This window comes from the organism of the source record quoted next, unplaced genomic scaffold, assembly GCF_019419815.1.
Source record: "Pyrus x bretschneideri cultivar Hongxiangsu unplaced genomic scaffold, Pyrus_bretschneideri_v1 Contig32, whole genome shotgun sequence".
NCBI classification, from domain to species: domain Eukaryota; kingdom Viridiplantae; phylum Streptophyta; class Magnoliopsida; order Rosales; family Rosaceae; genus Pyrus; species Pyrus x bretschneideri.
Window position 1 is genome coordinate 2660020 of NW_025999635.1, and position 27643 is coordinate 2687662.

The following is a 27643-nucleotide window of genomic DNA, read 5'->3' on the forward strand; positions in this document are numbered from 1 at the left end:
CAAAGTTATTTGTACTAAGCGGATGGAGGAGTGAGCTAAGCATCAAAATGAGTTATCAATAATGTTGTATTCTTTTTCACTGATAAGTGAGAGGTCTTAGGTTCAGTTCTCGCTTTTCTTTTTTTGAACAAACACATCCCTTTCCTTATGTTGAGTTTTGCAAATTGCCACTTAGTATTACAATAGTATGGTATTCATCAAAAGAGACCCAACAAAACACATCAATTCCTAAATTTCCAAGGACGGAAGATTTATTTATATTAAAAATCGATAATAATATAATAATAAAATGAATAGACATTCGATGCCAAACTATAATTTGTCCCCAAAACATAATAACTCCTTATCTCTACGAAGCAATTTGTTCTCTTATTCCAGATGAGTGGACCACAGACTGGATGAGGGGACCTATTTGTAGACAACTGAAGATTTGATCAAATTATCGTTGAGTTTGTGCTCCACAATCACCGTATACAATTCCAATTCCCCATAACATATGCCTATGTGTGGAAACAAATCATGGTGTCCAATCTACTCGTCCCCAAAAGATACATATTTTATCTTGGAACTCAAGTGGATTGGAATTGAACTCAAGTGGATTGGATGACTGATGTTACATGATTAGATTACAATATAGTCAGGTTCTTTATTTAAAGGGATTTTTCATTTTTTTTTGATAAAAATGGAGACTAGTTGTATGGCCCAATCTACATCGAACTTTAATGATTCGAATTGTTAATTTTTCAAGTTGCACTTTACAGATCATCGTTCCAAAATATTAGCCAATTCGGGCAAGTTTGAGGCATGTAATTAAGTTCATAAAAATGGACAAACACTATATTCTAAGACATATTGAAATGTCACCATGACAATCAAATAAGTAAATAGTTTCGGATTGAGTTGATTTTTTACAAAAATGATCTATGAATTAAGACTCAAAAAATAGACAATACAAATTGTTAAAGTTCGATGTACAATGAACGTAACAACTAGTCCCAATTTTTACAAAAAATGAAGATCACTTCGCAATAGAATTAAACAAATTATGTAGGTTTATCCGCTCGTGGGAATGAGAACATGAACATCTTCTAACCCTTTCCGATGCGTAACATTCGTTGTCCTTCTTGTTTATTTTTTCTATGACTTTAGATTATGTGTGATAATGTTGACCTTATTTTACTTTGCCTACGTAGTGTCCAAACCGAATAGCTAATAAGCTAACTATGTTATTTGGTCGAATGCGAGGCGTGCCAAATCGTCGACCGAGCTCGGCCGAGGAGTGAATGAATGTTGATGTGGCATTGAGTGCGCTGATGGCTTCTGAATCTTGTGACTGCGGCCGAGGAAAAGAAACGTCTCGTTCTTCGGGTTCTATAGCCTGAAGACAAGGTTACTAGTTCTGCAAAGTTCACGAATCGTCGGCACTAGGTTCGGCAACTTAAATTATATTCGTGAGAATACAAGTGCTCTGAATCAGTACTAGACTATTTGGACACAAATACTCAAAAGAGATGTGTGTCTTGATTGTAAATATGGTTCAGACGTCTGAATGTCAAACTCTAAAATGCACTTGTGAATATCTAATCATAAAACAAGTTCGACTTTTAATGTGCCAAACTGCTGTGACCTGGTAACATCTCATTTCGCTGAGAAAGCTGATGAGATGACCTCTAGGTCCTCTACCAACAAGGACTTAGAGTTTCCTTGTTGATCAAGACTTAGATAGATAACTAGTTGGTCACGAAGCAATGTTGTTTACACAAATTGAAGGTGCTTCTCAATCGGCTGATTATACGGCTCAAATGTTGTTTATCTAAACTGAAGGTGTTGCTGGTTGCCACCACAGTGCTGTTTATCCAAGCTGAAGATGTGTTGGTGAAAAAATGGGTAAAATAAAAAGATCTCAAGATGTTTGAGAGGTTTCTCATAGAACAAGAGTTTGCATAGGGCATATTTGTGTGTTGGTTCGGAAGGCTTTGAATGATGCACTCCCTCTCTATTTATGGTAATAATTTCCACATGGTTAAAGTAGGATCCTACCCAGATTATAATTCCTCGATCCATTAACACATGTAGAACTCTGAATCCAACCCTATTATTCTCCAAATTCAATCCTTGATCCTCAGCATCTCCCCTGATTCGAGGTATCACCGATTTCTAAGGATTCCTTGTTACATTAGGACTATGCCGACCATCCTATCTAGGTTTAAGATAAGATCAACTTCTGGTAGAACTCGACTGAATCTCCTTGGGCTGGGCTTTTCCTTGGGTATATTCCAAGATACCCTAAGTTTATACACTGGGCCGAGCCCATAATTATTCTTAGCCCAAAATTGTCTATCTGTGTTTAGAGATTTATGTGATCATGATAATGATATATACAAGCTATTATATATAGTTTTATCAATCAAAAGCTTGCTGCTTGTGGAGGTTTTTTTCTTTCTATCACGTGTGTCATTAGTGATAGAGATTTTTACCACCTACAAAAGTAGGGATAAAAATACTTAAAAAATATTTGCAAGAGTACAAGGTTATTGTAGTATAGCAGCTTAAGTAAGGTCGTTTTCCATAAGGATTGAATGACTAATTTATGTAAATACCAAATCTTAATTAATTATTTGAAAACAAAGATTCGAAAAGGTTGATTTTGAATTTAAAAATAATAAAAACGAATTTAATTAAAAAGGTTAAAGAAATTAGCAAAGTAAAAAAACAAAGGAAAACGTTTTGCAAATCAAATTATAAAAACCTAGGGTTCCGTCGTTCCCTTAACAAATCTTCCTTAAAATAGGTCATTTTGACCTTCAAAATGCCCAAAAAGTCCAGAAACGTCAATCTGAGAAAGTTGCGCGCTGGGCCTTTATTTCATCGCCACGGTCAAACGGCTAAGTAGAAAAATCTGAAACTTTGATACAATCATCTTGAAAGGATCATGAATATCCTCCAATTGGAATAACTCCAAAATTCATCTGTTTGATCACTTTTTACTCTAGAAGAAGTCGAATGTCCTACATTGAAAATATATAACAAAGTATCAAAATTCTACCAAAATAACCAATAAACTATAATTAAGAATAGAGTAAAATATATGATATAATATGAACTCATCAAATAGGCTAACTGGATTGCTCATCACCTAGCTTATTACGCTCTTCATTGTGGCTATTTTTTTATTTGGTTTGAGTAACCTTCTGACCTCGTTTCAAACTTATCATTGGACCACAACGCTGCATGCCATTGGTAGCTAGCTTTTTGTTTTGGACGATAACATATTAGCATATATACATGGCCCATTTGTACGCCTAGCTACCCCTTCTAATTATGCCCCATGAGCAAACCGCACATGTAGTCAAGGGCAAAAGCTGAGGTGCAGGGTTGGTTTTGACTGTTGGAATGCAGTTTGCAGTAGTTGATGGGGCTAACAATTTGACAGAAAACGACCACTTAATGGTTTGAGAAAGAGAGATAAGAGTGGTTACGTATATATGATTGGAATCTAAAATATTCCTTTAGACTAAACTGTCCGTTAATTATCAACTAGACCTTTTGCATAGGGATAATGTTAGTGATTGTATTATTACATTACTTAAGTATTGATTAACGTGTTTATTTCCTCTATTTTTTTCTTAAAAAGCAAACAATCATTTATTCAAAAAAAATAAAAAATCTCAATACAACCAGTTGCACATGATCAAAATTTAAAGTGAGATCATCTCTAAACCAATAGCTTTCGCGACTGATCAGACAATCATTTATTCACAATCCTGCATAATCTCAAAGGTTATCAGTTCCAGTACGTAGACCAAATGATATAATGCAGACTATAAATCCTTCTATCAGAAGTGTTGCAAAAATATTTGCAGTCGAGTAAATAGCTCTGCAAACGAATGAATCATTTCTCCTAAGCACCTTGTTCCTGTTCAATAGGACACCCACGATTATCTCGAGTAATAAATCCCGCAACAGCAGCATTCTGATTAATAACTGAACCATCAAAATGTATTTTAAGGTAGCTAGGCTTAGGCAGCTTCCACTTCATAATCTTCTGATGTCTATCAGCCACTTTCCCTTTAACTTTTGTATTAGCTTTAAAATATTCTTTCCGAAGACGCCTTCCTTGATTTCCCAATTTAGTCTAAAATATTGATTCACTTAGTATTACTTTTAGTATATTATATATATATGGAAAAAAAGGCTTTTAACTTTTGTACTAGCTTTATAATATTCTTTTCTAAGAATGTGACGCATGCCGTGATTTACTAATTTAGTCTAAAATATTAGTCCACTTAATATTACTTTTTGTATATTATAAAAAAAAAGTGGTCCATGTATATATATGTATTTCTAATAGAAGCCACAAAGTGTTTCATTACTAAGACACCAAATACAAGCCATGCTAAATGGATGCATTTGTTCTAATGACTAATTTTTTGATCTGAAAACAATTTGCACAAATCACAAATAATTTTAAACCAATGTACAATTAAAACAGAACTTGGCTGATGAAAAATCAGTAGCAACTCTTGTTGCTGGCCAATCATATATGAACACATATCTAAATAATTGATTTTTTAATCACAAATTAAACATGTATCCATGATTGACTAACAGCAGAAACTGCTACTGATTTTTCAGCAGCCAAGTAGTCCAAACGATTATCACACTAAACCAGCACAACCTAAGGATTGAGAAGCGTACTTGGATCAAAGTACCCCTTAAAAATAATATTACTCTACTGAACGACAATGATATGTAATGATGGTTAAACGAAAGAATTAATATTTAAAGATAATAGTACTCATAACAAAGTAAATGTTTTTATTTTATGGCATATACGCAGTACCTTTTAGAACCATGGGCACTTCTTGGCCAGCCGAAACAGGCGATGCCCTAGTTCAAGTGTGTGTATATTAATATATATATATATATATATATATATATATATATATATATTAATTCATGCAGAAGGACTACTCCAACAGGTACATGAACGTCGACTGCTCAATCACTGCATGATAAAATTACAAATAAAATAATCCATATATATACTTTGTATTTTTCAACATTTTGATGACATCCATCAAAGGTGTCATGCTCATGCGTAAAAAGACGGAAAAACTTGATATGAATTCAATTTCATGAGTTATTTTTTAGATGAGTCTAATTATATTTCATGTCAGTTTTTTTTTTCATTTTCATACCAATTTACCTCTAAAATTATTTATAAGTAATTAATATTATCTCTTGATTTTAGGATTAGTATTTGTGATAAGTTTTACCTATTTGAGGTTTAAAGAATAAAATTCCCTTAATGATAGGATAATTGTTGGAATAAAATTATTTCCTATATATCTCCAAGTGAGGATACGCCTCTTCATTTCTTCTTCATTTATCTATTCTTTCTTTTTAGTTTGTTATCTAAAACATTTTTGGATTTATCATTTGCCTTGCGAATGTTCTTCTTCTTTATCATGGTTCAGTTTTCCTCGTCTCTTCTTAGGCTTCCACTATATATGAAATTTGATTATGTTTGATCAACGAATGGAGGTTGGTTGGCTTCTTTCATCATATTGCTTGTTGTGTTCAAATTATTTAATTTGGTGGTCAAAGTTGGATCTTCATTTGAATTGTATTTTTACTCAAATTAATTAATTACATGGCCGATATTTATCTACCTGTATCACAAGATTTTGTTATATAACCCACCTCTATTATAGGCAAATTATATTTTTCTATTTTTATTCTCTATCTCTATCACAAATTGCTTCTATATGTTTTCCTATATTACATAGTAATTTATCTTGCTTATATGTAGGTAAATTGTGTATTTGTACCTTTCAGTTCGTTTATCTACCTATTGATTAGATATATTTTCTTCGTTTGATATCTTACTTGTAGGTATATGTTACCTTTTAATTAGGTTGTATATTTTTGCAACTTAATCTATGATAAAAATATTTTATTTTATTAAAAGGTAAAGAATTGAAACGTTTTTTAAATGTTTAGTAGATTGCAAATGTTTAAATATTCAAAATTTGAAAACAAAGGGTAAAATAGGTTTAAAAAATAGTTAAGTGGACCTAATAAAAAATTTTAAAAAATTGGACTAAAGCCAATAGTATATCAATTTTTTGGACCTATATCTTAATGCCCCTAAAAAGATACATATAAAAGCCAGGAAACCCTAAAAAAGAAGGTAAAATGCTGTTTATTTTTTGTTAGTCACATAAAATTGTAGGTAGGGCCGGGGTTGGTGGCATGAGTGACGCAAGGTCCTTTGCTCTTTCATTTTATGTGCATTGATGGATGTAATTAACTTAAGAGGAAAACTCACAGCTTGAGTGATTAAAAGTGTTTATGATCTGTACTTCAGGGTTTGTATTCGAATTTTTCTTTCATTAATATTGTATGTGTAATAAAAAAACTCTCGTATTAAGGGGTAAAGAACATTATACATAAAGAGAGTAAATACGAGTCTCTATCAAACTTTAACAGCGTAAATACAGTCATTATGAAATTGTGAGAAAGATTAATGAGAGCGGTGAAGTTGTGGACTTGCCGGCAACCATGGGAATTTCTAGCACTTTTAATGTCATTGATTTATATGAGTTTCATCCTGATGATGCTCTTTTATAACATGTTGATCACTTGTGTACGAGTTTTTTTTTAAGAGGGGGTGACTGATGTAGGACTAGAAGAGCAAATAATCGTAGCAAATCCCGACATGAATAGTAATTAATCTCGTATGAATAGTATTTTTAAAATTTTTGTTGTCCGATTTAGGCTGAAAATACTTTTTTTTCGGAAAGGGAATAACGGGATGATTCAAACTTATGGATTTTCCATGATGTATGATGGATTTTGGGCATTCGAGGCTGTTTAAAGGGTCAAAACAATGATTTAATTTATTTTTGGGTTGTTTTGTTATTTTCGGATATTAAGTTATTTACTGTTTATCTCTTTTTTTTTCGTTAGGGCTTTGTGGGGCTATGTAAGCATCCTTAAGGTTGTATTTTGTATGGTTATTCAGTTGAAAATCAAAGTTTCTCTCAAATGTCTAAAGTTCCAGAATTCTCATCTTTCTTTTTTATTTTATTTAAGGACAGTCAAAAGTTTTGGTTGCACCCAAAGTACATAAAAAAACATGCGAGATTATATACTTGTCAACTCAAAAAATAGTGAGAAATGTTAGGTAAATAAGGTTATCGTAAAGACAAAATACAGAGGTAAGGTTTTTGAGGTGAAATGTGGGGTAACTAAGGTTGTCAAAAAAAGTACTCTCAAACACATTTTAATCACTTTCATCAAGCTTTTCATGTAATCAATAATTCTAACCTAATCTCCATTTTATTTTGTCCTTTAATTACAAACTTGACCTTGTTGATTGTAACGGTTGCCCAAAAATTATTAGGAAAACTAATGAAAATGGCTTGAAAACTTTGAGTTTTAACGATAATGACAAAATAAAGGGTAAAGTGAATAGTACCAGGATTGACTTTTTAATGTAAAAATGTGGTTTTTCGTTAAAGTGAACAGTACCGGGAGTTTTTCGTTAAAGTTCTCAAAAATATTTAGCATACACATTTTGAATGTCCTACTTACTGTACATAAACCCCAATGCATAAGTCCCTTTTATTTGTTGGGAGCCTTCTTATTTAATGGTAAAAAGTGCTAATTAAGGAGATCAAATATTTTGCATTTATTTTATATGTTGTCTCTATCATTGATTGACACATATTAATAACTTAATCCTCGTTAGCTTTATTATTATAAACTTAAATGTGTCAATCAATGACAAATAACACAGAAAGGCAACACAAAAAATAAATACATATTTTTAATCAAGTTGGTATATTACGTAAGAAGATTGAATTGGGGTAAATGTAACATGGGTCTTAGTATTTAGGCAGCACGGGCTGTCACAATACTATATTTTTCTTTTTAGGTAAAGAAGCAATGGACCTTCTGAAGTCAAGCAATTAATTAATCCACATACATAAGTTAGTACTTCACAACATATATATATATATATATATAATCCTCCATTTTTTGGAGTATTTATAATTTTATTTAAATATTGCCATCTGACTAGTGGCAATTAAATAGTAATTAGCACCAAAAATCTGGCCCATGCCGACAAATCAGAATTAAGGGTTTTAATTAGAAGATTCTCACGAAAATATAACTTAATTAGCCGACCATTTCCATCAGGTAATTTCAATCATAAGCTAAATAAAATAAGTGCTTATGAAAAAACAATATTAGTAAGGACAATTAATTGATTAATTTGCAGAGGACAGTTCAAGGTTAGCTAACTGATTAACAGTTGAGATTGTTTGGGGCCGTCCTTTTCTAGGGATCGGGAGAAGGACAGCCAACCTACAGAATGTATATGGTCGGTGTTATTCTTAATTTAATTAGTTAATTAATTATATGGATAATTAAGTTTTTGCACGAGGAAAATATTTGATTATCTTGGAATCTTCACAAAGTTTAACTCAATCACAATACGCTAACTGGCAAGTGAGTGCTGTTTAAGCTAACAGCCTAATACTGGCAGTGTTAGGGAGAGAAAGTAAATATATTGCCATAGGGGCTTCTAGCAAAGAAATAAAACAATAGTGTACAAATAAATTAACATCAGTCACACTAGCTAGTTGACAACTTGGGATGAAGAAATAAAAGAAAAGGCTTATGTTTCTACTACCTATAAATCAAAGGGATAAAAAAATAAGAAATAAGAAGGGTGAGTTGGTTTTGGTAGCTGTTATTTACACTAATATTGTCATTAATTATACGTTTTAAAATAACAGTATGTTTTTGTTCTATTTCTATTTCTGTGGCTCGAACTCGCACCAGGGTACATAAGAATGATTATTTGCCGCCACTTCATACAATATTATATGCTTCTCCAATGTGGTTAACTATATTCATTTAAAATGTGGGTATATAAATTAATGATATATGAGTCGTTGATGCAACTGATATTGTCCAAGAGTACTCCAAGACCCAAGTAGACATGTCAAAAAACCAAGCTACCTCGTTGATATAAGAGATATACGTCATTTATTATATATATATATATATATATATATATGTACGTATCAAAATCCCCGAATGCCCCGGCCCTATGATAGATCATATGACCTAAATATACGTGTCAAAATCCCCGGACTCCATTGGATATTGCTGGATCGGACTTTGTTGGCAGCATATATTAGCTCGGATTTGCAAGTGGAGAATCTCATCACACAAATTCTTAATCATATGTGAAAATCTCACATGGATTCTTGATTAATTTGTAATCCTCCAGAAAACCCATCTGCTTTTGCTTCGCTGCCATTCCAAAAATATTGAATTTCGCAAAAGAAATTATACATGGCTAGCTCGTCAAGAGTCAACACGTACAATATTTTAAGGTTACGACGGTGGTGAGAGATCTGCAGGTGATCAGTTCCGTTTGGCTTTCGAAAATGTACTGAAGTCAGCAAAAGATGGCACCAAGCTGTTCAAACTGTATCTCTCTCTTCCGTTGCACATGCATGATGAAAATTTGTACTAATACTTCGCCTTTGAGGAAATAAAACTCATTGCATGTCACAAAACCAAGCTACCTCGCTAGGGACTTCGACAAATGGTTTCCAATAGGAAACGCCACGATTAGAAGAAAAACTTTGTGACACTGTTTCATACATATTCTAAATCTCTCTCCTCACACATATTTCGTGAGGAGAAAGCTAAAACAAAAAGACATACAATAAGAGACTAAATGCGTTTTCTAACCGCCAAAATTGCTTTAATTATGTTGGCTAGAAAATTATAAATGTGTCTAGTTCATAAAAGTACCCTTTGAAGAAACATCTGCTAAATAATTTTTTTTTATTTTTTATTTTTTTATTTTTATAAAATGAGAATGCTAGAGATCCCACATTAATGTCCTATATAATGTGACAAATAACGCATACAATCACATCTAATAAGATTATTTTTTAATTAAGATAACATGTACATGTCACTTGTCGCATTAAATACTAGATAATATTGCATCACCTGTATAGGGATGCACATATCCTCCATTTGTGAATAACATATCTTGATCGACTAAATGAACCATCGGAACCGTACATCAATTTAGTAAGCTTCATTTGAAGATCACTCCTACAACAAACGTACAAATAAATAGGCGTGGTACCTATACAGTCGATTTATTTTATACATTTGAATGACTAAGTGATTTTTGATTGAATTGATTTTTCGTAGAGGTGATCTTCAAATGAAGGTTAAGAAATTGACAGTTCCAATCGTTAATTTTATTCGATTAAGATACGTTATTCGCAAATAAGAACATGTGCATCCCTAAATGGTGCAAATGTTATACTTAAATATTACACCAATATGTTACAAAAACATAATCCCTCCAATATTTTCCTTGGAAAATATATCTACCTGTAACCCCAAACTAAACTGCCCATAATCAATGTATCATCAAATACACATTCATGAAACACAAACATTAAAAAATTAAAGGGTAATGCTAGAATTAAAAAGTCCATGATAGCCAAATCAGCAAATAATCACAAAGGGGAACAACAGTTAACCACAGATCCTACCTCAGCACATGCAAGAACTGAACCAAAATCCCCAACCCCTCCAAGGCGCCAACCCATCCCTATAAATACCACTCCCAACTCCCACACTTTTCCTCACTACTCACACTTTCAGTATTACCTACAGACTTGGCGAAGATCCACCGAAGAATAAGAAGCAGCAACAATTTTTGAATTTTTGATCCCTCAAATACTTCAAAAAATGTCTTCTTCAGATTCGCCAACGTCTCTAATCATTTCCAAATCCACCGTCTTCCCCGACCTGCCCTCCGCCCTCGCTGACCTCCCCCTCTCAGTCTCCGACCTCCCCATGCTCTCCTGCCACTACATTCAGAAGGGTCTCTTCTTCCCCCTCCCTCCCTCCCCCATCATCCCCCTCCTCAAATCCTCCCTTTCCCAAACCCTCTCCCGCTTTCCCCCATTGGCCGGCAGACTAACCACCTACCCCACTGGCCACGTGCACATCACCTGCAACGACGCTGGCGCCGACTTCATCCACGCGTCCGCCCCCGGTCTCTCAATCCGAGATGTTTTGGACCCTACTGACGTGCCCGACTGCGTCAAGGAGTTTTTTGCCTTCGACAGGACCGTCAGCTACTCCGGCCACCACAACGCAATCCTGGCTGTCCAGGTCACCGAGCTCAGCGACGCCGTTTTCATCGGATGCTCCGCCAACCACGCCGTCATCGACGGCACCTCCTTCTGGAACTTCTTCAACACCTTCGCCGAGCTCTGCCGAGCATCGCCATCGTCACTATCACCAAACGAAAATTATAATTACACGAAAATGACAATCACAAGGCAGCCGGACTTCAGCCGGAACTCGGTTCTGATCTCTCCGGCAGTGCTTCGAGTTCCGGCGGGAGGTCCCAAAGTCACATTCAACGTCGACGAGCCGGTGCGCGAGCGAATTTTCAGCTTCAGCAGAGAAGCCATGCAGAAGCTCAAGGCACGAACCAATAACAAAAAATGGTCCGAAAACGGCGACGTTTTGCTGAGCGCCGTCGAGATTCTCGGGAAGCAGAGTAACGATCCCTACCAAAACAAAGACAATGGCGCCAAAGTGACGTCGATTATCGAAAACTGGTCCAAAAATTCGAACGCGAACTCCAAAACGACGGCGGAGATCTCGTCGTTTCAGTCCCTGTGCGCGCTGCTCTGGCGATCCGTGACGCGTGCGAGGAATCTTCCGTCCTCGAAAACGACGACGTTCAGAATGGCGGTGAACTGCCGGCACAGACTTGAGCCGAAGCTGGACGCATTCTACTTCGGGAACGCGATTCAGAGCATCCCGACGTACGCGACTGCCGGGGAGTTGCTGTCGCACGACACGAGGTGGTGCGCGGAGCAGCTGAACAAGAACGTGAAGGCGTACGACAACGACAGGGTTCGGGGCGTCGTTGAGGATTGGGAGAGGGACCCGCGAGTGTTCCCGCTGGGGAACTTTGACGGGGCAATGATGACGGTGGGGAGCTCGCCGAGGTTTCCGATGTACGACAACGACTTCGGATGGGGGAGGCCGATGGCGATTCGGAGCGGGCGGGCGAATAAGTTCGATGGGAAGATATCAGCGTTTCCGGGGAGGGAAGGAGGCGGGAGCGTTGATCTCGAGGTAGTTTTGGCGCCTGACGCAATGGCTGGTCTCGAAACGGACTCTGAGTTCATGCACTACGTGTCCTGTTGAGCCTGTAAAACGACGTCATATTATGTTAAAAAGTAATAACTTAAAGGGAAGAGAAAAAGATAGGATGTGGAATTGTGGAAGATGGGTTGAAGGGTTCGGTGCGGTTGATCCAACCTTGATCTGCACTGTTATGTGACCGTTGTTGGATTTATCCAATATAAATCAACCTTTAAGTGGTCTACTACATGTAATAAGGTAATATTAGAAAATAATGTTTATTGTGATTTGATCTCTTAAATATATCAATCCTATATAAGGTGTCTTATATTAGAAATATGATCGATGGTGTCTTATATTGGAAATAGGATTGATGGAATCCTTAATTGAATATGATTCTGATACTTGACTTGGAGGCTAAGAAAGTAAGTTTAGGTTTTCTTTATGGATGAAAACCCTAGCTTTTAACTTATATAAACACCGTCCCTATAAGCCCTAGAACACACAACATAATGCTTCACATAGAGTAGTTGTATTCAGCTAGGTGTTTGTAGAAGATCCTGGTGTTGCCATGCCCTTCACCTTCCTTGTTCGAGTACCATGATCACAACTGAAATCAGGTTTGTCACTCCTTTGTTTGTGTTTTAATTATATAAACTTATAAGGCTAACAGTTGGTATCAAAGCAACTGGTTATATGATTAAGACCTATTAAGTTCGAAGTTTGATTGTATAAAATTTTCATGAACTGCGGTTTTGATCTTACATCCAAATTGTGATTGCACTTGGCAACACCACCCCGCTGAACCTCCATGCACGAAATCTGCATAACGTTTCCTGCATATAATTGCATGTACACAGCAACACCACCGTGTTGGATTAATCAGTGGAATTTGAGGATTATTAATAGGTTGTATAATTATTCAATTTTAATCAAGAATATTTTTCAATAATCTTATGGTTGCAGTCAAGAGAAATTGATTAAGAACTATGCTAATTGATACCCTAATTATTACGGCAAAACAAACTGCCTAATTATAGCACGAATCCTCAATATTGTATGCAGTGTATTGCATACAACCACATAGCTTTTGCTTGCCAATTGGAAATTGGACTACGCTTATTAAATTATGGAACTGAAGCATAGAATTTATATATAATATTCTTATGGAATTGAAGCATGAAATTTAAAATAGGAATTGGAATCCTATGATCATATAGGAACGTAAAGAAGCGTATATGTAAGGCGTGGTATTATATTAAGTATTTTACAGTGGGAACTCTATCATTCTTTTAACTAGTAGCAAGTCGTTAAGTTTCTTTTGCTCCAAATGTTAAAAGTTTTAGATGGGAGTGTTCTATGATGAATAGCTCAAATCCATAGAAATTAGTGTGTTTGGAAAAAGTTGAATTTTTACTGGGTAAGGTAAATATCTCGGACAACGTATTGGAGGTCCTTTGCAACCTACTTAGGGTCAGAGTTCTAACTCTGAACAAAGCAGCAACCAAGTATAACAGGAAATAATCGTTTGTGTTGGAAAATTGCATATGCAGGTAATTTCTAAGACCAATTATATACAAGGTTTACATGTATAAATTTTATCATGACACTTGTATCTTACTAAACAGGCATGCCAAGAAGTATATATAAATGTGCAAATATATCTTGTTTGTTTGTGCCTAATTTGTTAGTAGTGAGCCTATTTGATGGCCTCATCCCCATCAGCTCTAGCCACAACTTCAGCAGGGCTCTTTACTGTCACATGCGAGAACACCTGTGTGAGGTGCATTCATGGTGAACATGCGACAAGGGGACACTAACCACCCCTCAAATGCCTCACGGACAGGTTTTTGGAAATACTTCTTAAACCCCAAATCTTTATTGCCTCTGATTTCCATTTGAATGGGCAAAATAAATTCATATGGGTCATTTTTAAATCAGTTGTATTACATGATAATGTGTAGAAAATATACATAGGGTGAATTAAATCGCTTGGTTGCCGTGGGAAATAATCAATATAGATTAAAATTTTAAGTTTGCAAACATGTAGCAAAATGGACATGTGGCGTGTTTTATTAAGGGGACTGGGTTGTCCTATATTGCTTTAAGCTTGAGATGATCTTATGTAATGGCACAAATGTGTAGATTAGTAATGCAATATACTAGTACTTAAGTATGATTGGGGATTAATTCAAGTAAGGTTTATAATGATATTAACTCCATGAGGAATTTGCATGACTAATCATTTAGTTTTGTTTATAATTTTGTCTATATCTGTCTCAGTAGTCATTTAATTATACATGACTAATTAACTATGAAAAATTGATGCATAATTTGTGGATTGACTGAGAATGACAAAAAGCATCCAGTGACAAGGACAAGAATATTATACAAATGAATGAGGTTTGCAGTAATATTTGACAATTCTAACTTGTACTTTTATCTATTCTTATATGAGAATTATGGTTGGTCATGTGATTATATATATGTTTACAAAGAAGTAGTGAACATATGAAGGCATGAGGTATGTAATCCATTCAAAGTATGTGACTTAATTGATAATCATGAATTTTCAGACATGTATTATTGTTTGTGGTTTTTTCTATGCCTAAAGAATTTAAATAGTGCTTTGATTGGTAAATTTTTATGTGTCATAAGGGGAGAAGAAAAGAAAATTTTCAAGGCTAATGTAGGGCATATATTGGAGATGTTTTCTATGGAAGAAAATAATTTTGGTTGTTCCTTTATTTAATTTGGTATTTACAAAGCTAATGCATGATTTTAATGTTGCGTTCAGTAGTCTAGTACTACATAAAGAAATATATAAAAGGAAAGGAACCCGTTTGACTTAAGAAAACATTTGAGCGATTTAGCTTTATAAATTAAAGGAATGTATTGTTCTTTCCCATTACATAAAGTATTTCTATTTTAAGTAATTGACTCCATAATGATAAGTATTGACATTCTTGCGGTGGAATAAAACTTGTTCTATATGTGATTAATCTCTTTCAAGTATGTTGTTAGGTTTTTTGAGATTAATTTAATGTCAAAGGAAGTCACGAAGGAATTAGTGACATTTGTTGGCAAGACTCGAAGCTCGAATCAGGTTATCATAATTTTGTCACTTACAGGTAATTAATCCATGTGACTTCTTGTATTGTTTCAGGACGGAGTTGATCAATGCCTTTTCAACTAAGCAATCCACAATGGCTTAGTTGACAATGGGACTGTGTTTTTTGAGTTACTTCGGTCAACATTGCATCTTAATTAGAATAAAGGGGATAATCTTTAGGTGTGGATTATTTCTTTTAGTTTAATTAAGATGGCATAGTGTGGATTTTATTTCACAGAAGTTGTGAAAGTTTCATTTGTCCACAGGAGTTGAAGTTTTTCATGAAGGTACTCTTGTGACATAATCTAGTACTAGAAACTAGTTAATTTTCTTGCCCGCATGTGTAAATTAATCTAGTTTCATGAAGTTTATTGGGGAATAAAGTTCCATGTCTTCAATTACAAATATTTCCACTATGAGCCCCATTATAGGTTGTGGCCTTAAGGCATGGAAATCGGTTGCATCATGACGTATTTTTGTGTCTCTTCATGAGACTTGTTGATGCGAAGTACTTGTTGAACCCATGAAGATTAATCAAGGATTGCTAAGGTACACATTGTTTAAGTATAATGCTTGTAAATATTTTCAATTTGAACTGTGATGTCTGTTTAGAGGATGAAATTTGATCACTTGAGATTCCTTTCACATCGAAATTGAAATAACATGAAATTGAATTTGTGAGAGATATTTAGATTCATGATAGATGAACATAATTTTTCTGGCAGATTGCATGTCTTGATTAAAATCGAATGAATGACACGTCTAACGGTTACCAAATGACCTGAATTTTTTTATGTTAAACATATATATGTCTACAATGTGTGTGCAAATTTTCGTAATTTTTTTCTGTGTATTTTAATTATGGTGAATTTACTAGTAACCCATGCTCATATAGACAGTTTTACTGGCAGATTGCGTTGGGTTTTTGAGTTGTCACTTTAGACTACTATTTTGACCCAAAACGCCTCTATATTTTTATTTTATGAAGATTAGTATGTATATTTTGATCTGTATAATTTGGTTGCAATCAAGCTTGTAAATTTATTATGATTAATTCTAAAGTAAATGTAACTCGTTGCTGAAATTCTGTTTGACAACTTTATGTTGGTTGTAATGTCTATTTTATTATGTCTAAAATATAAAGCAATTTTATTTAGTTACATCTTTGAAAGAGTGTTTGCCCAAGTGGGAGAATTAGTGAACAAAAATTGGGCTTCACACTCATTAACTTATTTGTAAGTCTAAACTCTAAAAACTTAGTGGGAGTTGTTCTAAAATTTTGAGCATTAAGTGGACTTGCATGATACTAATATAGCGTTATTCTATCTTCCATGAATTTGCGTTTTGTTTGATAACTCGAATGACAATAATATGTTTAAGTTGCATGAATGGATACTTCATGTAACATCCCACATCGACCAACAGAGAGAGGGTGATGTGCCTTATAAGTACATGCCCACCTCCTATAACACGAGGCCTTTTAGGAACTCACTGGCTTCAGGTTCTATCGAAACTCCAAAGTTAAGCGAGTTCGGGTGAAAGCAATCCCAGGATGGGTGACCCACTAGGAAGTTCTCGTGTGAGTTCCTAGAAACAAAATTGTGAGGGCGTAGCCGGGGCTCCAAGCAGACAATATTGTGCTACGACGGAGCCGGTCTGGAATGTGACAGAATAGTATCAGAGCCACTCTGCCGTGTGGTGCGAGTGTGTCGACAAGGATGTCAAGCCCCTAAGGTGGGTGGATCGTAACATCCCACATTGACCAACGGAGAGGGGGTGATGTGCCTTATATGTACATGCCCACCTCCTACAGCATGAGGCCTTTTGGGAACTCACTGGCTTCAGGTCCCATTGGAACTCCGAAGTTAAGCGAGTTTGGACGAGAGCATTCTCAGGATGGGTGACCCATTAGGAAGTTCTCGTGTGAGTTCCCAAAAACAAAATCGTGAGGGCATGGCCGAGGGTGACATGCCCCGATCCCAATATTCCCGGAAATTTCAGGATAAGCACGTGCTGGCCGACACCCGAAGGTGATGAAAGCCATTTATTAAATGTAAATGCTGAGAACAAGGAATAAATAAGACTTACAAATAGAAAATATAATAAATATGCATTTTAGGAACGTGTTCAGAGCATACAACTAACTATAACACTAAAAGAAATAATATAAAATTGAATGAAACAAACGATGGATTCTACATCGAGAGGACTCGAATATGCCAATACGGAAGTGTCTTGACACCGGGATTGTACGCCTCGATTCTAAGTCCTGAAGGGGGCGCAAAACAAATATGAGTGGACCAATTTGATATATATATATATATATATATATATAAAACAGCTATCAACGTACTAACCCCTAGGTTTTATGAAAACACATATATATCATGTTAAACATAGGTTTTCCGAAACCTAACATGTCGTGCAATGTCTCAAATCATAACTTGTTATATAATAATCACTAGTGAATGTCCAATAACCCCCAGGCCCCATGCCGGCTCCTCATCTCTGATCAGACAGTCAGAGGAAAATACATTACATGCCCCATACTGGCTCCCCGTCCCTGTGCTAATAGCCAGAGGAAACACACTCCAGACCTTATGCCAACACCAAACCATCGCCCGGGACAGACTGGAATTTATCCCTACGTCCCGTAGCGGAATAAGGACTACTAGGTAAGTACAAAACCATTGAACATACATATATTGAAAAGCAACTTCATAGTATAAAGTCATTCATCATCTATACTATAAAGAGGTGTTCTAAACATGTTCTAAATATCATATCGTCATCCATCAGATATTCTATAAGAACAAGGGTTATAGGAAAAATAATAATAATTCAAAATAGCCTTAGTAAGCATGTTATCTCATAAAACATAGTCATCAAATCATGTTTTCCATGTATGCATTTCTACTATCAAAACATGCATTTTTTTAAGGGGTCCACTGATAGTACTTCGCTGCTGAAGAGCCACGCAACTAGTGAAAACTGAAACGCCACAAATAATTGCCCCTAAGCACATAAATGGTACATTTAGTCAAACTCTACTAAAACAACTTATTTTGGGAAAACAGACATCAGAAACGGGTTCAGGACGTCGAAATTAGCCTAAGAGGGGTTCCGCACAAAAACCCAAAAGTCAACGTTGATCGTTGACCAGTCAAAGTCAATGCTGATCGTTGACCTAGTCAACGCTGACCGTTGACCTAGTTAACGCTGATCGTTGACCTAGTCAACGGTTAGACCGGGTCAAAGTCAACTAGTCAAACCATGTCAACTGGGTTTGGGCTTAGGGTTGGATCGGGGTTGGGCCCTAAGAGTTTAGGGTTAATGGGTTTAAAGGGAAATGTGTTTAGGGCTTGGGCTTAGGGCCCCCAACAACACATGGCCCAAAGGCCCTTAGAACTGAAATGGAAAAATGGGTTGGATTCAGGGCTTTCACAGATGATGCCCAAGGCCTTTAAAACAAATAATAAAAATATACTAAAAACAAAATAAAAATAAAATGAGGTTGGGTTGGGCTTGGCAGGAATAGCCAGAAGGCCTTAGACTTAAAAGGATTTGGGTTTGGGGTAATTTGGCTAGGTCTCAGCCCTAATGGGTTTGGGTTTCAAGGCAGACGAGTTGGATTAACTCATTTTCAAGCTAAGCTCTTGGCCGGTTTCTGGGTTGATTTTCCAAGGCTTATAACTTCTTCAATACTCAACGAAATTGGGTGATTCCAAAAGGAAAGTTGTAGTACTCAGCGGGATGAAGATATTAATACCTTGCACACTGGCCAACTCGATGTTGTTTGGCCGAAAATTGCCTTGAAAGGGGCGGTGCTTGCCGGAAAATTTAGTGAAGCTACTCCGAGTTATTTTCTGCGATTTTCACATATACACCACTTAAAACAACCTTCGATCTAATCCTAAAACACAACCCAAGAGTTTCTAGAAGCTTACCAACGTTGGATAAACACGAAACATGTCGGATAAGATGATGAACAGTGACACCGTCACTGTTGGGGTTCTATGAAGGTTTGCTTGAGTTTTCCCGATGTTCCTACATCCAGTGGTGTTGGTTTGGGGTTGTTGCTTATGTGAGTGACAAGCTTGAGAAAAAGGGATAGATCACAAAGGGAAAGAGAGGTCCGAAAGTCACATGAGAGAAAGAAAGAGAGAAGAAGAAGGGGGAGAGAAAGATGAGGTTACGGGAAGAGAAGAGAAGAAAGATAGAGAGTTATAGAAATCAGAAAAAGGGAAAGGAACCAGGGGACAAGTCAAGGGTGGGCCTCCTTAGGCACACCATTTAAGACCCAAAAACCAATTTTAAAAGGAAAATATCCCCAAACTTAGTGAAAATACAAAAATACCATTTTTGTTCGGTAAATCCCGAGACGAGTTGTTACACGGGGCACAAAGCAGACAATATCGTGCTACGGCGAAGTCGAGACTGGGATGTGTCACTTCATATATGTGTACATTTTTGCAATCTTCTAAATTTCTCGACTGATTATTTGTTAATCTTATAAAGAATTTTAGGGCTCATAAGGACTTAGCATAAATGTGGAATTATTAATACATATAAGATGGTTGTTGGAAGCATGTTTTTGTGTAACAGTGGTGAATGTTTTCGTGCTTAGTTGTTTGAGGTAATATGCATTCATTGACTGAGTAAGGCTATACCCAAAGGCATATTTTCAAAAAATATGATTTAAGTATTGATTTGCAAATTAAGCAACGATGTTGCAGATCAGTGGGAACTTGAGGTTTGTGTTGGTAATGCCTTACATTTGCAGATGACCTATAAGGTATGTATAGAATCCATGTATTCATTTTAATCTCCAATTGGATTCATTAAGTCACATTTTTCGTGTGCTAGTCAATTATTGGATGAAATATATTTCGAATATCAAGTTGTTATCAAATTGCATATTAAATGGCATGGCATGGCATGGTTTGTGCACTGCCTTAGTTGTGAGGATTTCCATCTGCCCACAGGTGTTGGAAATCACCATGAAAGTAACTAGTATGGTGCATAGATCAATGTCAAAAACATGTTAATTCATCTTGCTCACAAGTGTTGAATTAATTTGTTTTAGGAAGTTTTGGGATATTTTACTTGGACATGTGCCTATTTGGTATTTTCAGTTGTGTCTGTTGGCTACGAACATTGTTTGTCTTGTTATTGGTCTAATGAAAGTGATGCATGATTGTTTTGGAGATGTATTCACACCTGCAGGTTATGTTGGTTTCATTAGATGAAGGATAACTACGTTGACAGATTTAAGGCTTTGAAGAAACATAAGCTAGACCTGAGATGATATAAAGTAAGACATTTTGGTTTTTGGTTTTTGGTTTAAAAGTTTCATCTCTTGATCATAATTTGTGTTTCATGTGAATGAGGATCTTAGCATGTGTGATTATGAAGGTTCTGGGTTGTGTCAACCTTACAACCTTGTTAGTTTCGTGTTAAGAAATGCATTTGACAAAAACTGCGTTAAGGATGAGATGTAATCACTGTTACATGGCCACTAAAGCGACATTAATCTCCAATCTCAAGTATAAACGTGAATATATCATTTTGTACACCAAGTGGGAGAATGTTGGATTTATCCAATATAAATCAACTTTTAAGTGGTCTACTACATGTAATATAAATGTAATATTGGAGAATAATGTTGATTGTGATATCTCTTAAAGATATCAATCCTATATAAGATGTCTTATATTGGAAATAGGATTGATGGAATCCTTAATTGAATATGATTATGATACTTGACTTGGAGGCTAAGAAAGTAAGTTTAGGTTTCCTTTATAGATGGAAACCTGAACTTTTAGTTTATATAAACATCGGTCCCTATAAGCCCTAGAACACACAACATAATGCTTCCTATAGAGTAGTTGTATTCAGCTAAGTGTTTGTAGAAGATCCTGGGGTTGTCATGCCCTTCACCTTCCCTGCTCGAGTACCATGATTATAACTAGAATTAGGTTTCTCACTTCTTTATTTGTGTTTTAATTGTATAACCTTATAAGGCTAACAACAGTTGGATATGTGTGGGCCTTCCTGATGTTGTAATGTGGACATGGTTTGGACGTCGACAATTAATCTGGTATGTACGGACAAAGGGAGGATGTCTTCTTTCTATTTGTGAATTTTACTTTTGTTTCAAAATCTCAGTAATCGCTTACGCTATTTTAGATGAGTATCAATTTTCTTGACAATTGTAACTCTTTTTTGTTTTTCTTTTCTCAACAATATATATATATATATATATATATATATATATCATAAACTACTATAATTTACGAGTTAGGGTATTTGTTCACGGATAAGCATACATTGTTGATCAATTGACGTAACTCATATTTGCACTCTTGTTCTTTTTCCGTATGACATCAACATCGCGTCAGGGGCAATAAGTTGCAAATATCTGAAATGAGTTAGGATTAGGCTAAGCCGAAACTAAGCCCAACACATTCCATAAAATTAGGCCCAATTGATAGTTCCATAAAGGCAAGTTGTCAAAGCTTGGAAGTAGTTTTGTGACCAATTTTTGGGCCGCATTCATCTTAGACTCTTCACATGGTCCATGAACAGCTATACGACGTCGCACCAATCTCAATGCTTTAAATTCTAATATCCTAAATTCTCAGGCTTTACCATCTCCATCTCAACTTCTCAACTCCCGGAGACTGGAGTTGGACCTCAGCAGCAACTCCATCTCAGCTGAATCAAACGCCTTCCCTATCGCCCTGTGCCCCAACCCCGACCGTCTGGAACCTCAGACGATGAGCAGAATACATGTTATGGATGGGGTGGTCATGGATGCTGAGTTCCAGCAAGAGGTTCAGATTGGTGAACAAGACTGAGTGCAAATGCTGTACCCTCCACAATTACTGAGAGAAACATAATAATTCAAACACCATCCATGCATTAGCAAATAGCAAATCACGAAACAATCAAGAATCGAAGTAATTTCAATTTCAAATAAATAAACGTGACGCGCTAGTAATGTTGTTAAAGAAGATCCTTAAATTGGAACAGATTCTATATTTTTCGGATCCCACTGCATACCACAATGCATGTCATATATTTGAAAGGAAGTGAAAGCACTGTCTGGGACATGGGATAAGATTAGGGGTGATCACTAAATCAGGGCATCCCTCCAAATCTAACTTCAGATTCTGCGAGGATATGGAATGAAAAGAAAGTACGCATTAGTTATCTTCATCGATAGATGACGTCCCTCAATCGTCCAAGCTGTATTTAAATACTCTTAGCTTCCAGCTGCAGCTGTTACGGCAACTTGTTTCGAGTCTTCTGCCCTTTCATGCTCCTTATTGTGCATCTGAAATATTCCAACATTTTTACATTCCAATACAATATGAGAAGTTTGCTGAGAAAATTAAGGAAGACCAATACACATTCATGGAAATGCATCTCACCTTGTTGTTGATCAAGTTGTGAAGAGCAATAACGCTTCGGATGAGGGAAGAAAGATATATGACCAACATCATATCATTTGTTTTCACTGCACATGACAACAACAACATGAATCAACACTATTAACAAAATAGGCACTAACGCAGGAACCATAAATCTAAACAATAAAGCAGTCTAAACGATAAACATGGTAGGTTTTTTTTTTTTTTACCTGAAAAAGCCTTGATGAGATCAGAAACATTAAGATTTGGAAGTAGATTGAACACATCCTACAAGGATTTGGGATAGAAAAATAAGAAAAATGTACGAGTGTGAGGGTGAAAATATCAACAGTAGGCAAAAGAATTACAATATTTCATTGTTGTGAAATAAAAGTTAAGAGACAAATCAAACTAGCACTACATTAAGATTCTAGCCTACACTACATGTAGGTTAAGCCAAAACCGAACCTGTAGGTGGTACAAAATCTCATGGTTTAATGGGAGCTTGCCATCAATAACAAGGTCCAGATAACCCCGAATCTCCTTAAGTCTTGCTTCCAATCCCTTCAAGGCTGTGAGTTTCCCTGTAACCTGTACAAGACTTGGAAACTAAGTTTCTTGTATCGCCTCTTATATGCATTAAGAAAATCTAATAAAATTGACTTCATACATACATACATACATACATACATACATACATACATACATACTGTGTGAGCGTAAATAAAACGAGGAAGCTAATGAAAATAAAATCACCAAAACCAAACCTCTGTTGCAAGAGTGCTGATGGTTGTATCTTTCACATCTCTAAGCAAGTGTTCCACTCCTGTTAAGGGGTAATATGGTCAATAAAAACCATAAGTAGAAACAAAATGACCACCAACGCACAAAGGAAAGGAATAAATCAATATGTGCATGCAATAACTTAGAAGTCCTACTTATTCAATGTTACAAGAAAGGGTAGTTCAGTTTCCATGGGCTTACCAATTTCCTCAACTTCATGGGCAGAAATTTCAGAAGGCACATGAACGAAAACCTTCTGGCTTTTCTGGGTAGCATTCTGTAATCGTATCAAAATGTTAATTCAAATTTATAGCATTAAAACCAGGTTTCAAGTCAAAATAGCTCCAACCATAACACTTGTTTTGGAAGAACTTAGTATATGACCAGACCAATACAAAAGGCAAGGCATATCCGAAAAAATTATGATTCTACCTCTTTAACCTCTTCAACGGCACAGTAAGCTTTTGTTGGTATTCCCAGCTCCTTAGGTTGGACATCAATTATGACCAAGACAGGATTTGGAGCATAACTGCAAAATCAAAAGGGAAATTGTGATATAATGGAGAAGAAAAGAAACAGGAATTCATACGTCTCAAGGATAATGAATAGAAACACGAATTCATGTATCTGCTGATGGGTGCAAAATGCTTAAGCATGTTTCACCGTAATAGAGACAAAACAATTAAAAAAAAAAAAACAAAATATTTCCATCATTTCATAAGAATACCACTTACAGGTATACGGCTTCCTCATAACCAACCATCAATATTTTATAGAAAACCGATGGAGAACCTCAAGGTTTCCAAAATCTCAGACATCTTGATTAAATTTACCAATATTCAAGTTACACAAAAAAAATGGTATCACAGTATAACAAAATGAAGACAAGAGTTAAGAAATAAGGGTTGAAGAACACATTTGCTTCTTCTAGTCAGTTGAGAATTAGTTTCTCTAATATCAATTTGAACGATATGAACCTTACACCTTTAATTATCTCCATGTTGTCCTTCCACTTAAACTTTGTTGACCAGACTGCTTATAAGAAGCATTCATGATATCCATATTCTAATGGAATCTCAACACCAAGTAGATGTTTTTCACAGGGTTTACGCAGGCTTACTCATTAAATAAACCGTGAATGTCTAAGTCATTTTCTCGCAATTTTGGACCTGTGCTGTACCATCCCACAACGTGCTCCTTCGCTGGAAAAAAAATTATTTGTCAATTTTTGCATCATAACAGATAATGTGAAAATCTAGGGAAAGAGACATAGTATATACTCATACCATTTATTCTCTTTGCCATGGAATACATGGCTTCATGGTAGTTGTGATCAAGAAACCAGATACTGGGATCCTTGTCATCTTCTTCAAAGGGAACTGTGAATAAAGATCAATACTAATATGAGTCAAAAGTAACGCACTTGATCTAGAAACATAGAAGGTTCTACAGGCAACAAGATGAAAACGCAAAATAAGAAAAAAATTTAAGTCTAACAAAAACACAAAAACTAAACCAGTAAGTTAAATTTAAGACCGCAATCATGAAATTCGAGACTGATACTGCATCAAATTCTTTTGAAAAACCCATAAACAATAAAATCAACATAGTACAAGAAAGTAAGTGCTACAGGCTATAGACTGCATGTGCTACAGACTATCAACTAAAGAACCGAAAATGCAATGGGAAATTAACAAGAAAGTGCATTGATCAGCAAATATATAGCAAGTATGCTGATAAACAAAAACATAGGAACTGCACTGCCGCGTACATAAATCAATTCAAATTGTGTAGGTCTATGCATTTGGAAAGCAAATTAAAGCAGAAATTTCGCAACTTCACACTACAACAACCTCAGCAGCTCTCGAATTAAACTTCGAAATGCCTTATCAAAAGGCATGTCTGGAATGCGACAACCCCTCATAACTAATTTAACTTTCTATATCTCAATTCTGAAATGCAGCCTAAACCAACTGAAATTCATTCAGCAGCACGCAAATGTAACCTAAATTTGCTTAACCACTTCCACGTTCAAGCTCATAGCAGCAGAAACACACTTATTCTTTTGAATAATTTAACAACAATACACCTTTTCACAATGCCATAGAGCCTAAACACAGATTTTCTCACTGACCAAACAAAAATTTACCACAGTTTGGAACATAATTCAGAACAAAAAACTTCCTTAATCAGATAAAATATTCGAATATTCACCCAAAAAAATTTAAATTAATTCAAAATAAATAAAAGCAAACGAGATTCAAACATAGCCGAGAAGCAGAGGGACTAAGCGAGCTTGTTATAAACGAACCGGCGTAGCTGTTGGTGACGTCGACGGTGCCCTTGTACGACGAGCCGAGCAGAACTCCGACGACGCGCTTGCGAGTGTCTTTGGCGACCCTGTTGTAGTTGTCGACGATGCTGAGCAGAACCAGCGGGTGAACTATCACCTTCTCGATCAGCCTCGCGGAGATTTGCTGCGTTTTGACCACATCCATTGCTGGACTTCTTCTGCTTTCTCTGAATTTTCCTGCTTTTTCTGCACTAATATTGAGTTAGCTTCTTCTGCAGGAAACCTCTGTCTTTCTCCCTAATTTATTTGGAAAAAGCTCTTTGCTTGCTCAGCTCTTCTTTCTTCTCTTTCCTTTCGGTTCTCTCACCGGACCTAATAATTTTGGCTCATTTGGATGCGTTTTAAAATGATTAAAAGTGTTTTTTAAAAAAAAAAATTTAGGTTTCAAAAGCATTAGTTATATGTTTCTTCTTCCAATAAGCACTTTAAATGTTTTTTTTAGAATTTACTTGCATTTTTACTAATAATTGGTTCTAAAAATATTTTTACCAAAAACGCTTTCAAGCATTACAAATGCACATACAAACGAGGTCTTTGAATTTGAAATAATTTTATTTGTTTTTGGAGCTTGAGTTGGGCACCAAAGCCATGTTATGAAGATTGAGCCCAAGATTTATGGGTTTTATTATGGGCCAATTACATTTGTTTTTGGGCCTTTTGTAAATTGCTTTTCCTTCTTTTATTTTTTTGGGCTAAGTGATCTAGAATTAAAATCTTAGTATAAACTAAATTTTGACAATACAACGATGAGATATCAACGACATGCTAAAAATCAATTATTTCATCAACCATCGGCTCAAGTTAGATCTTTTCAGCCAAAAACCTTAATTTTTTAAGACGTTATTGTCATGGCCCATGACACTCGTCAAAGTACTCATACATGCTCCTATCACTATCACCCAATGGTAAGGTGAAATTCTTGTGTCCCTGACAATCAGGCTAGGTAAATTGTCCAACTCATTTACAAAGGAATGAAACTTTTGCAATAAAATTTGTACCTGCATGAGGATAGATTCTTGCATCCGGCCGGGCATATGGGGCATAAGGCACATAGAAAGACTATTTGGGTGGGCAAAGGTGAGAAGAATAAACAAGGGGACCCTACGTTTATGAGTATGGCTGTATGGCCTTATTGGTTCGGTCGGCCATATCCATATATATTCCTCTTGCATAAGGTCAAGTGGTACCTAAATATTTAGGGACCGGCTTCTTTGTAAGTATGTCGAACCACCTAGTTTAATTGTCAGACGCAAAGTTCTTCAATGTTATGGATACATAAACATAAGAAGTAAACAAGTTGTAGACACTTCCATACCAACTAACTTCTAGTCTAGTAACACTCCTCTTTTCAATACTAAAATAGGTTTTAAGCTCGAATTTCAATCTCCTCCCGTTAATTCAAACTACGAAGAGAGTAATTCAAACTCGAGTGCATACGAAAGAACACAATCGATTGAACAATGTAGATACGCTCACATCTGCAATGAAAGAGCAGTTTTAGAATATCCAAATGATATTTAAGAATAGTATAAAATGTGATGGATAAGACCAAGGTAAGTGGTTGAGAATTGAGTATTACTTTACTTAGTAAGGATAAATGAGGGCTGTGGGGAAGTGGGGAAGCTCTAAGATTAGTACATGAAATTCAAAGCTGGGAAGCAGACCCAAGGTAAGTAATAGGTATATGTCATATGACCAAGGCCAAGGTTAAGTATTTTATTCACAATTATGCAGCCCAAGGAGACATTTCTC

At 35.9% G+C, this 27643-nt stretch overlaps 2 protein-coding genes and 1 long non-coding RNA gene across 3 annotated transcripts; 1 reads left to right on the forward strand and 2 right to left on the reverse strand.

Annotated features, from left to right (window-relative positions):
- The first annotated feature begins 10744 nt into the window (after nt 1–10744).
- LOC103937435 (uncharacterized acetyltransferase At3g50280-like) lies at nt 10745–12291 on the forward strand. The gene has a single exon (XM_009347381.3). The coding sequence runs from the start codon at nt 10810–10812 to the stop codon at nt 12289–12291; it is 1482 nt and encodes a 493-aa protein (XP_009345656.2). The 5' UTR covers nt 10745–10809.
- Nucleotides 12292–17431: 5140 nt separating this feature from the next.
- On the reverse strand, nt 17432–19608 carry LOC125480111. The gene is made up of 3 exons (XR_007260498.1): nt 19288–19608; nt 19110–19206; nt 17432–17609 (listed from the first exon to the last, which is right to left on the reverse strand). It is a non-coding gene; the product is annotated as an uncharacterized LOC125480111 (long non-coding RNA).
- Nucleotides 19609–22297: 2689 nt separating this feature from the next.
- LOC103936409 (26S proteasome non-ATPase regulatory subunit 7 homolog A) lies at nt 22298–26100 on the reverse strand. Its single transcript, XM_009346246.3, has 10 exons — nt 25850–26100; nt 24825–24917; nt 24659–24740; nt 23971–24067; nt 23740–23815; nt 23523–23581; nt 23224–23346; nt 22986–23043; nt 22777–22862; nt 22298–22679 (listed from the first exon to the last, which is right to left on the reverse strand). The coding sequence occupies exons 1-10, from the start codon at nt 26034–26036 to the stop codon at nt 22608–22610; spliced, it is 933 nt and encodes a 310-aa protein (XP_009344521.1). The 5' UTR covers nt 26037–26100; the 3' UTR covers nt 22298–22607.
- Between the last annotated feature and the right edge of the window lie 1543 nt (nt 26101–27643).

What these genes read in the sequence shown, in the direction of transcription:
- LOC103937435 (XM_009347381.3), top strand. Translation starts at nt 10,810, where the DNA reads ATGTCTTCTTCAGATTCGCCAACGTCTCTAATCATTTCCAAATCCACC.
- LOC103936409 (XM_009346246.3), bottom strand. Translation starts at nt 26,036, where the DNA reads ATGGATGTGGTCAAAACGCAGCAAATCTCCGCGAGGCTGATCGAGAAG. An exon ending in TCAGCACTCTTGCAACAGAG is followed by an intron (nt 23,347 to 23,522) that starts GTTTGGTTTTGG and finishes AGTCTTGTACAG; the next exon opens with GTTACAGGGAAACTCACAGC. An exon ending in ACAACTTGATCAACAACAAG is followed by an intron (nt 22,680 to 22,776) that starts GTGAGATGCATT and finishes GGAATATTTCAG; the next exon opens with ATGCACAATAAGGAGCATGA.